Here is an 11,804-nt window from a genome sequence, read left to right on the forward strand (position 1 = left end):
GGGGCGTGTGTGTCTCACAGGGCCGGAGGAGACAAGGGAGCTGTGCCACTCCAGTGTCACTGAGGGCAGAGGGAATCAAGCTCCAGCCTGACCACAGCCACCATGCTGCCCCGATCAGGAGGTTTGTAAGTGAACGTGACGGAGAAGTGAAACCCCTAAACGTGAGCCATATCCCACTTTGCCTGTCAGTCCCATCCCAGACGCAACGTGCCGTCTCCAGCTTCCCCAGCCACCGGAGATCAGAGGAAAGAGGCACCACACCACAGAGAAGACAAGGCTTTTTTGAAAGGACCATTTCCACAGCCATGAATGATCTCTTGGGGCCATGTCTGGATACAGCTTCCCTCAGCCCCACCCCCAGGCTGCTGACAAGATCAAGCAGAGGAGAACGCAGACTTCCTGATTTCCCAGCACGGAAAAAGGTTCAGCCTCAACCTTCTGAGCAGTGAAAGCCCTGATGGAAAGCAAAGCCAGTGGTGGAGAAACATCCCAATGCAGCGTCCCGGCTGTGCTCTTCGGCCACCAGCAGAAGAGACCCTGCTGAGTCCCCCGAGACGGTTCCTTCGAGGAATGCTTTCAAGTAGCTCCAATATAAACACGGCAGCCCGGCGCTGGCTTTCCCAGCCCGCACCCAGCTCCAGCAGGCCCAGCAGATCCGGCAGCTCTTCCCAGGCTCCAGAGCTCCATTGTTTGCTCTTCCCTCCCAGAAGCCTGGAAAAAAGGCCCTGCACCTCAGCTCTGCCCTTTCCAGCAGTTGTTTTCCTGGTGCTTTGATAGAGGCAAATGAACAGGGATATTTGTATTTCAGCGGCACTGCTGTCGCTGCCTCCGATGCCCACGCTGGAGGCAGGGATGGAGACCCCATGGAGGTGACCCACCCAAACCCAGGTCTGCACAGCCCCAAGGAGAGCTCTGCAGACACGTGCGAAGCGCGTTGTGTTTGCCTACCCTGCCCCAAGGCCAGCAGCATAAGAAGGAAACAAGCCTGTATTAGGAATCCTGATGGTGTTTCTTGCCCGATTATAAAGAACTTAATATTGGCATTACTTACACTGGGCCTCGAGAGACGTAAGCCCATGACGAGGCAAACCAGACTTGGAAGAGGCAGAGGTACCTTCACAGCCACCTTCACAGGCCTCACTTCACACGTCCCCTCTAACTCCCCTTCCAGCACACCTTCCTGGCATGGTAAGACCAAGCCCCGTCTCCCTCCCAGCCCAAGATGCTGAGCCGTGGGGAAGGTGGGTGAGGAGGGGACGGGCAGCACAACCTGCTGCCCACGCAGAAGGGACCCACACCTCTCCTGTCCTGGGGGACGGGATGTTGCTAGGGACAGCGGATTTCTACCTGGAGGACTTTGAGATGCATTCTTATCGCAAGGGGAACCTCAGAAACCCCACTCTGAAACAAGACCCCAACTCTGGGAGAACCACGGGAAGAGGAGGAAAAGGGCTGGTCTGCACAGACAGTGGGGCTTGGGCATGGCAGAGCCCACTCACAGCCCCGACCGGTGGCGTGCCCAAATGCTGCAGACCAGCACACAGGCTTTGCTCCCAGCAAGACTGTCCTCTTCAGGCCTCGGCCCTCCACTGTGCCCAGCCCCTTCTCACCCCTGAGGTCCGAGGAGCTCCGGCAAACCCCAGCACAGCTGCAGCGGCTCACAAGACACTTCCAAAATGCTACCGGCTGCTTTCAGCCCCAGGCTGATCTCAGGGTCCCCAAGGGAACACGTCCATCCTTTGCAGAGCTTTCCAGAGTGTGAAAAGATCATTTGGCCCCCATCTCCCCTGGGGAGAGTCTGTCTTCCTTCCTACTAGGATCCCAGGTGCTCGAGAGGGGTCTGGAGCTGTAAGGCAAGTGCTGCCCACTGTCCTTGCTCCAGTGAGGGAGGAGCAGAGCCGGCGCTGGGCTGGGCAGCCCCAGGAAGCACAGCCAAAAACCAACACAGGAGCAAGAGCACGTGCACAGGCACGGGCAGAAGAGCTTCCTCAGGAGGCTCCGGGGTCTGCAGCAGCGTCTCCCCCGCAGCAAGCAGCTGCTATTTCCCCAGGGAGGTTGACCTCCTCGTGCTGCCCAGGGAAGACAAGGGCCAGTGTCTAGAGAAGGCTGCTCTGAGCTGGTGGGCTTCAGAGCTGGAAGAGCAGCAGCGGGTGGTGGGGCAGCGAAGAAGAGGATGGGATCAGCATGTAGACAGAGGGAATGGGCAGCAAGGAGCAAGGGTGCAGCACCTGCCTGTCTGGAGAGCTTCTCCGCTCCACTTGAGGGTGTCGAGAGCAGAGCGCAGAGGGCTTGGCAGCACTGAGACATGGCAGGGGGCACAGCAGATTTAGCAGTGCTTATAGAAGGCACGAGAGAGGAAGGGTGGGAAAAACTAGTCTGCTAAAAGAAAGAAAAAACCTCAACCACAAAGTATCAAAAAGGACGAAATCCCTTCCCCCAGCTCTCTGTGGCACGTGCTTGCAGGAGGCCCCTCTTGGGGACCACTCTGGTCTCTTTTGGCCTCCCCATCTATCACAGGATGACAAACACAAAGGGAAGAAAAACAAATCTTTTGTGCTGCCGTTAGAGACAAAAGCGAAACTGTCTTGGGCACAGGTACCCATAAAGATGTCAAATGCTACCAAAGGCACTCAACATATTCTCCCTCTGTATCCCTGCCGAGGGAAGGAACAGGACACTTTTGTTTGTCTTTGGAGAACAACGCAGACAACAGAGCTGACAAGCTTGGTGTGCTTTTGCTGTTACTAGACCAGACACCCCAGCAAGAACATTAGATCCCACCTGGGAACACTTGCTTTGCGCTCAGCTCTTTTCTCACCACTTTACAAGCTAGCAAAAGGCAAGAAATCTCTCCTCAGGTGTCAGACTTGGGTAGGGAAATAGTTCTCTGTGCCATAACCAGACATGCAACCCCTACTCACAAATAGCAGTGACGACACGTGATGGATGTGCAAGGAAACAGTGCTCAGTCTCCTGCTTCCAAGAAAGCAGGTTCCACAGATTACTGGTGTGAGGATCGGGAAGAGCCTCGCGCATCCAAGCAGCCTGTTAGCTCCCACACGAGCTGCCACTCACATCTTTCCCAGCGCTTGCCCTTGAACGGAATTTGTTGCAGGCTCAAAGTGCCCTAAGGTTGCTGCAAAAACTTGGGCTCGGGATGGAGTGAGGGAGGACCCCTTCCCACTCCTCTTCCTTGCAGGAGAACCAGCAGTGACGCCCGAGATACTGCCTGGCACCAGCCTGGCTGGCAAGGAAAGGTAAAGCAAACCCCTGCCCACGTTGCATCGCTCCCCTTCCTCCTATACAAGGGGGCCTGCGTGGGGTCTTCCCTCCTGAGAGCGCTGGAGAGCTGAGGGACGGGTCAGAGCTGGCATTGCTTATGCCTCGACACAAAGCCGTTCCCCAGACTGAGGCAGAGGAGGCCAAGTGCCCCTCCTGAAAGCTTGAGTCAGAAATATTTTGAACCCCATGGAGCTGAGGATATTTTATGCCCTGCGCAAGGCTCCTGCACTCACTCGTCTGGAAACACGTAGTTTGTTGGTGCCCACCCCGGCTGCCCCAGAGCGCCGGGCTACAGGCAGACAGGGAGGGGAAGCCGGTCAGCTCATGGCAAATCCCACGTGCCTGTGGCTCACCTGTGGTCACCAGGGGGGACCAGAGGGAACTGGGAGATACTGGGATTCAGCTTAAGGCATTTCTCACTGTTTGGGTTTCTTCTGGCAGGGCAGGGATCATCCTCTGGATGGGTCTGAAGCTCAGAGGGGCTGCTCATGGGGCAGGAGGCTCTGGAAGCATCATAGGCACCAGTAAAGCTCTGGGCTCTTTCTGGTGCACTTTATGTGCATCACCAGTGTCTCCCAGTCACACAGATCTGAAGTGAATACAGTAGCATCTCGCAGGGGTCAGCAGGCAAGTGATAAACCTCAGTTTAGGGCACTCTAGAGCATATACTTTCCAGAATCGCCATTCTACATGGTTTTCGTCATCTTGGCTTTTTTCTTCTCTCCCTGCCAGCAGCAGGCACGCAGAGAGGCAACCTCGATCCAAAAACCAAGCTGTTAAAGAAGCCTGGCTCGCTGCATTGCCCAGAAGTGGGGACAAGGAGCAGTGGCATGGATGGCAGGAGTGTCAGGCTCACTGGAGCTCTGCTCTAGCCCTTGAAGGAGTCACCTTACCTCAGCGTGACTCAACTCCGCTCACTGCACAGCCTCCCTGGCTGTTGGTAGCACGTTCTCTAGGGCAGGATGATGCCCAGACAGGGCAGGAGGGAGGCAGGGCAGCCCTGGGCAGTGCCCTGGGCAGAGGGACCATCCCCGCAGAGACTGGGAAGGGGATGCTTTTGTGCAGCTGAAGCTGGCAAAGTTTCAATACAAAAAACCACAGCCCCCCACCCCCAATTGTTATCAGACTGGTTTGAGTGTAAGAAAATCTCTTAGCCAAACAAAATAGCATCCCGTTATTGTTCTTTCATTTCAGGCTTGATGTGAGCAAATAACTGTACCCAGGAGCTCTGTCCCTGCAGCCCCAACTCCTACCCTGGCCAAAGCTGCAAGCACATGCAAGCAGCCGAGCAAGTGGAGAGGGAAAAAGCCAGAGCAGCTGGGCTCACCCGCACTCCGCAGCAGCCTAACCCCTTGCATGGCAGCTCAGCCATCCCAGCAAACCCCACCATGACCATCCGACAGAGCTCTCGTCACTGCATGACACTCCTGCCCGACCCCTCTCCTTCTGTTTAGCCCAAGGGCTCTGGAGCGGTGATTATCTTTTGATATGTGTTTTTATGGTGCCCCACACAAATGAGGTCTGGCCCAGACTGGGGACGTTCAAGCGGTACCGCTTGAACGGTGGTGAAAGCGGACAGCTACACCCCCCCAAGAGGAGGGCACACAGTGGTGATCGCTGGCCTGGCAGCACTCTGCCCAAGTGCTGCACCCTCTCAGGGCAGCACAGCTTCCCAGCCCGTTTGCCAGGCAGCCAGTGCCTGCCTGGCAACTAAAGCCACCCATTAGGTATAAACAGAGAAAGGTAAAGCTCTCCCTACCTGCCAGGGTCTTTCCTCTTCTCTGCAGCGCAGTCCGCCTTGCCCTTCTCCATCTCCTGCAGGAGGGCCATTTGGATGGGGGTGCTTCTGCCGTCGCTGCCGGTGCTGCCCCGGTGTTGCTGGCCCCGGCAGTCGGGCTGGGAGCTGCGCTTCATGGCCTGGAGCTGCGCCAAGGGCACTATGTCGCAGCCCTGGGGCCGGTGCCACACTGTCTGCCGTGTGATGGCATTGTAGTAGTAGAAGCGGTTGTTGTTCTGGTCGAAGAGCTCCCACCACTGCTTCTGGTCCGACTGGCGCACCTTCAGGTTAGGAGGGGGCTCCCAGCCACACTCGGCGGTGGTCAGGTTGACGTACATCCGCTCCTGGGAGCGGGGCTCAATGATCTCCACCCAGTCTGAGCTGCAGGGACACAAGAGCCATGTTAGTCTGGACCAGAGGCTCGAGGCAAACGAGTTGTCTGGGAGTCCTACAGAGCTGCCACCTCTGGGCCAGGCAGCCGTGCTCAGATCAAAGCATTGCTTGGGGCCATTCAGTGATCTAACAAGCTCAGCAGAAAGGTTTGAGATGGGGCCCAAGGCAAATCAGCAGCTCCCTGGCACAGGGAAGGGGAGGTCAGCCCCCCAGCCCAGCCCTGACGTCCCAGCCCGGGGCAAGGGGCATGGGACGGGCGAGCATCGTCTGCTGATGATCTGATAACTCACATCAAGGGCTGATGTGATGGCAGGAGTGCTGGTGCTGCACGAGATGTGTGGGGGAACTCGCTCTCGAGAGCGGGGAGGATCTGCAAAGCAGGATATGCTCCTTTTGGGAGCTGCACCCTGTTGTTAATGCCACCTCGGGAGACCAAACCCCTGGCTCCCGACAATGCAGGCAGCCTGCCCATGCGAATGCCTGCCTGCAGGGCTCACATGCTGTGGGCCTGGAGGGGACCTCGGGGTCACCCGGTCCCTGCTCGAAGCCCACACCTGCTTGCCCGAAAGAGAAATGTGGGGAGTGACTGGTGGATGAGACCATCTCTATTGCAAGAGCTTCCCTCCTCCCTTGGCTGATGGAACAAAGCCCTTGGTGGTCCTTTGGGTGTAAGGTGACCCAAAGGACAGGCACGGCCTGCTGCTGATTCGTAACCCCTCTGCTGCCTAGAGAGAGGAGCCCCTCCAGCCCCAAGGTCCCTTGCCAGCACCCACATTAGCCCAGCCTGGGGCTCAGCAAGAGAAAAATGCGGGCAGTGCTGTAGGGTTGGTTTTCAGGCAGATCAGCGGGATGTTTTTGTGGCAATAGAGGTGTAGGGCTGTGCAGTCCTCATACATTGCACATCAGCCTTTAACACTGACCCACCTAACCCAAAAAGCTGGCCTGGGTGAGAGCAGAGGAGCTCAGCAAAGCCAACGCCTCCATGATGCTGTAGCCAAACCCATTTTGGCTAGCCCAGGTAAACAGAAGAAGGACGTGCAAACTCTAGCAAGGTCTCCCCCCGCACAGAAGAGATGCTGCCACTAAAGCGATGCCGCCCCCAGCAGCACACTTGAGTGTGCAGCTAAAAACAGAGATAAAACCTACACATGCCACCCAGTTCCTCCTCGTACCCCCTGAGTCCTGGCCCTCCACCCCCCTCCTCCACCCTTTGTCAGTGGAGGCTGCAGGAAGGAGGTTCTATTTAACTCAAGTTATTTTTGTTATTAATAAAAGCCATATGGAGAGGAGGGGTCCAGGGCCACCCTTGAAACCCACTCCTGCCTGGTTCCTCAGGGGCTTACCCTGGCAAGGGCATGGCAGCAGGAGCCATTCCCAGAGGAGCAGCAGGAGAAGGGAGATCCCTTTCCATCTCTCTCGCACACCCTCTGCTGCTGGCATGCGGTTCCTCGGAGGGGTCTGGGTTGACGGTGACAGCACTGCAGTGTCTGAAATGGCAGCCTGGGTTCCCAGTGCTCAGCCTTGCTGGGAGAGGGTGGCAGGGCACAGCTTGCTGGCAGGGCAGTGCGGCCCTCGGCTCTGCCCCAGCTTTTGGAGGAACGTCAGTGTGTCCCCTCCCACCTGGCAAGTCTGGGAGGAGATTTAATTGCACATCACACCTCCCAGCTAGGAAAACTGCAGGTATATTCAATGCTGAGCAGTCTGGCATGCACCCCTAAAAAGCAGGCTGCTCCTTGACTCTTTGAGGATGCAAAATTGATAGGTACAATGTCAGTTCAACCCAAAATAAACCTGAAAAGGTGCAATTCTCCCTGCCACGACATCTACCATGAAATGCTGACCTCCATGCAGTCTCACGGAGGGCGGATGTTCAGGCTACCACAGACAGGCTGTCTGGGGAAGCTGATGCAGGTAAAAGCCACTTTTTTTGTGGCATAGGTCTGTTTTCAGCCAGATCAGCTCACACGGCCCAAGCTATCACCACCAAGACTGTTCACACTGGTCCAATAAGCAGCTGGGAGCAGAGCACACCGCCCTTCCCCGTGGCATCGATTCCTGGCTCCCACCATTGCCAGAGCAGGGCAGCATGCCTGCGACTGGATCCCACTTGGAAAGCCCTGTGTCCAGAAAACATCTGGTTTGTTGTTTGGTATTTTTCGGTCAAAACTAGATATTTACCCTATTTGATTTAAGGTGCAACAGGAACAGCCGTACCAACACGCCGCGCCATGGCTCGCGGTGGGAATCACAGAGCCAGCCTGATTATTCCCATGCAGTTGCAGTGTCAAACCATGGGCACAGGAACAAATCAGCAAGTCACTGCTGTTATCAAGGGCATCGTCAGCTACAAAGAGGTGTCATCTATAAACAGGGCATAAAAGGGGAAAACGAGGGCAGCAGCAGAGCCCAGCAGTGCTGGGAGGAGAGCAAGACGAGCAGGTCCACAGAGACAGCAGCAAAGAAGTGCAGGTATGACAAGGAATTGGCAAAGAGCGTCCAAGGGACAGCTCAGAGGGGACACAAGAGGAGCAGTGACCTCTGAGAGCACCGCAACTCTTCACAAGGACAGGTAGTCCTTGTGAAAAGGGGTACAGGGGACTGAAAATGGGACTTAGACCCAGGTGACACACTGGCAGCTTCAGGTGAGGAGAGGCTGCCACCGGTGCTGGAAGGTGGGGGGCTTCACCCAAAGGTGTGGGGCACAGCACACCGCCCTCGGGAGGGGAAGGGCAGGGGAGGAGGAAAGTAGGCATGGTGGGGACCCCCACACACACCAAAAGCAACACAGAAACGCACACGCGGACGAGCTTGGGAGAGACACAGGAGGTAGTTATAGAGTATTTGCTGCTTGGCAAGGAAGAAACCCTGCAAGACCCAGCTGAGTGATCAAGACGCAGTTTGAGTGATCAACCTTTTTAAGGTTCAAGAACACGCTGGTTTTGATCTATTTTGCCAGCAACTGGATTAGCAAAGCTCTGAAACACCGACTGCTCTACCAGCGCTGTTGCTCCTCGGGAGAGAGGAGAGGTCAGCTATTTTCTGTAAATGCAAGCTATTGAAAATAATGAATTCTTCTCATGGCACCTGGCCACAACTGAGCATGTGTTGCTAACTATAGTCTTCCGTTTTAACAACCTCACATTTGTCTTTGCATGCAAAGACACAAAAGTGAGTGACTTGGGCTGGTGACCTCTTTGCTCCCCTTAAAACTGAGGGGCTGAGGATGACTGAGGTGGAGTTTAACCAGGGAAAAAAATCTGCATAGAACACACTGAAATACCAAAGAGTTTGGTACAATCACATTCATATGTAAAGAAAGAAAAGGAAAAGCAAGGAGCACATTCCTGGAGCAGGGCCAGCCCCGAGCTGCCACACAAGCCTCGAACATAACATCAGGAACTCTGGAAAGACGTGATAAACCCAGGATTGCAGAGAGATAAAGCCATAACTTGGACACACACAAAAAAAAATTAATTCCAACTCCCCTTCACGGAGTTAAAGAAGTTGTTTCCTGGGAATGGTTTGAATAACGCTTTTCCCCGTCCTCTCAGCTCCAAGTGCTGGGTGACACAGCAGCCATGGATCATGCGCCTGCTCCCGCCAGCGCGGCAGCGCCTGGTCATGCCGGCGGGATCACTGCAGTGGTTTCAGTCTGTCCGATGTCTTGGGACTCAACGTCCCCAGGCGCAGGACTTCCCTGCAGGCCCAGTTTGCAAACCCAGACCGAATCCTCAATGCAGCCTGAGCGTGGGAACACACAGCCCGCCAGCATCACAGCAGCACTGGGGAACTAACCCAGTCACCAGAGCCTGCAACGTGGAGGAATTTCAACAAAATCCCCACTTGCTTCCGAGAACAAACCCACATTCCCAGCGTGCATCCTCCTGTATTGTCGGAGGGATTTCAGGAGTTTCCTCTGTGTTCTGACCAAGTACACAAACACTTTCAACACCTCGTAGCTTGTAAACAGGCCACGAGCAGCCTGAAACGCAACCGACTGCGAAGGCACTTGCCTCGGGCACGCTGATTTTTTGGAGGGGTGGCAGGGCTATGGAGGGGGACTCAGTCCCCAGGCACCAAGGTGCCATGGAGGCATGCAAAAAGCAGGAGGAAGCGTAGGGCTTTTTGTGCACAATTGCATCTCACATTGGCAGACAGGTTTGTTCCCACCTGAAGGCTTAGCCCTCACAGGCCAGCAGCTTGTTTTTTATGAAGTGTTGTATAGACAGAGCAAGTAAGAGCCAAGCTGCTGCACTGTCCTGCCAGCCTCTGGGACATTTGCAAACTTTGCTCCTTCAAAAACAGTCCCTCCTCACTGCCACTCCTGCTTGGCAAAGCCAGGGAATTAAAAATAAAAATAATAATAATTTTTAAAAAAAAGTATTTCAGCCTGAAAGAGCATCCTGCTAGCATCTCCTGATTAGATCTTCTCACAAAGACTATAAATGTTAGCATGAGTCCAGGAAAGAACAAAATTGTTTTAACTAAAGAAAAGGGAGCAAGACTAGAAATGGAAGGGACCAGACACAGAAGAGAAGAGTCACTTGCAAGAAGAGCTGAGAAACCCCAAGAAGTTGAACAGGAGAGCTGGTTTTGTTGCCACCATCACCCAAGCGACACCGCAGCCCAGGCAGCCGAGCACAGTCCCTGGACACCACAAGTTCTTCAAAAGGCTGTCCAAAGATACGAAGAGCAGAGAGAGATTTTCTCAGGTGGAGCTGTCAGCTTGAGACCAGCACGACGTGACCACCCAGCCCTCTGTATGAAGCCTTCTCTCCACTCATTACCTGTGCACGCTGTTCAGCACCAACCTGAGGAGGCATTTACCTGCTGAGGGCAAGAGAGCCCCAAGGAAAGCCATGGGAAACCCCTGCCTTGGGGAGCTTCACACCAGGCTGCGAGCAAACCCCTCTGTGTGGCTCTAAGGAGAGCTCTTACGGCTTGATCCCCCTTTTCACTTCCATGTTCTGTAATTTCTGGAATTCTGTGCTCCGAGCCAAGATCCCACCTCCCTCCCCCACTTCCCTTCTTCGGGATGAGCCCTGCAGAGAGCTGGGGCAGTACCAAGTCCTTCTTGGCCAAACATGACTCCATACCAAGTGGGATTTTTGAAGACAAATGCCCTCAAAGGGAGCCTGCAGCATGCTCAACGGTGGCCCCAACACAAAGAAAAGCAACTGGGAAATTAAGCTCTTCCTCCAGGAAACAGGAGTCTGAACACAGCCAGTGTATGGTCTTGTATTTAGTATCACAGAAGGACGGCTACACTCAGAGGACAGGGGACCTTCCTGGACAGCAGGAGATTGAAGAACTTGAGGGGCCATAGGCCAACATGACCTATTGAGTGTTGATGCTTCCCTTTACATGATCTCCGTACCTTGCAGGGACAAGGTGTTGCTACCACGCCCTGCGCAGGGCAGCCACCTTGCTGTGTCCTTGCACAAAGAGCTGCAGTTCTTTGCCTATGGCTCCAAGCCAGGGCTGCTGAAGTCTCTGCAAAGCCCCAGGAGGGGTGGGGCCCCAGGAGACAGGCAGATTCTATCATGAGAGGTCATCTAACTGAGGATGTGTCAAGGTCGAGACTAAGTGCCTATGAAGAGGTCCTCCTTGAGGACAAGGAGTGAAGAGTTTGGCCATCAGACACACACAGAGATTGAAGTACAATTCTCAGAGACAGGTCACCGGCCAGAGGCAGAGACACATGCATGAGGTCCAGGGTTCCTCGCTGCAACAAACAGCTGGGGTGATGGGGACGGGCATCTGAAATGATCTGTCCTACAGAGACAGGGCATTCAGAACCTCCTTTGTTTGCTGCTAACAGAGCGTATGATGAGGGGCCCATGAGGGAGCAGGAGCAGCCTTATGGAGAGCGAAGCCATGTTTGCAACCCCAAGTGCTCCAAAGGGAGGCCCCAGCAGCGGACCAAGGCAAACCAGTTAAGGAATGGGGAGCAGGTACCATCCCAGAGGCACTGAAGCTGCTGACATCGCTGCCCCCCTGCAGGCCCAAGCTCTTGGCTGGCTGAAGAGCAGCCTGGGCTGTGCTCAAGCACCTCAACATCAGCACAGCTTTTTTTAAGAGGATCACGCTTGCCCCTTCACCTTCTGCATGACAGGCAAAGTCACCCCAGAACAGCACCCCAGCACACTGTGTGAGTTGTCAGAGAGAATCCCCTTAAAAAAACTTCACTCAGTGCAGACACTGAGCAATAAAGTGCAACTCCCAGGTGGCTCCAAGATGCTCAGATTTGCATATCAAAGCCAGGACAAGGCTGTAAAACTCATCTGTATCCTGGGGCTGCAGAAGGCCTCCAAGAAGGTCTCTAGCACCAGCTCCTTGCGGCAATGCTCCA

General features: G+C 54.9%; 1 protein-coding gene across 1 annotated transcript in view; it reads right to left on the reverse strand.

Annotated features, from left to right (window-relative positions):
• The window catches only part of ARHGAP39 (Rho GTPase activating protein 39), a gene marked incomplete at its 3' end in the record, with an annotated part of 17,264 nt that extends 11,844 nt beyond the window's left edge, over positions 1-5,420 (reverse strand). The window contains exon 1 of the mRNA XM_009587224.1: positions 5,042-5,420. Within this exon, the coding sequence (XP_009585519.1) occupies positions 5,042-5,397 (356 nt within the window). The remainder of the gene's footprint in view (positions 1-5,041) is intronic.
• Positions 5,421-11,804: the final 6,384 nt, after the last annotated feature.

This window comes from Fulmarus glacialis, unplaced genomic scaffold (assembly GCF_000690835.1).
Source record: "Fulmarus glacialis isolate BGI_N327 unplaced genomic scaffold, ASM69083v1 scaffold28010, whole genome shotgun sequence".
Taxonomy (NCBI): domain Eukaryota; kingdom Metazoa; phylum Chordata; class Aves; order Procellariiformes; family Procellariidae; genus Fulmarus; species Fulmarus glacialis.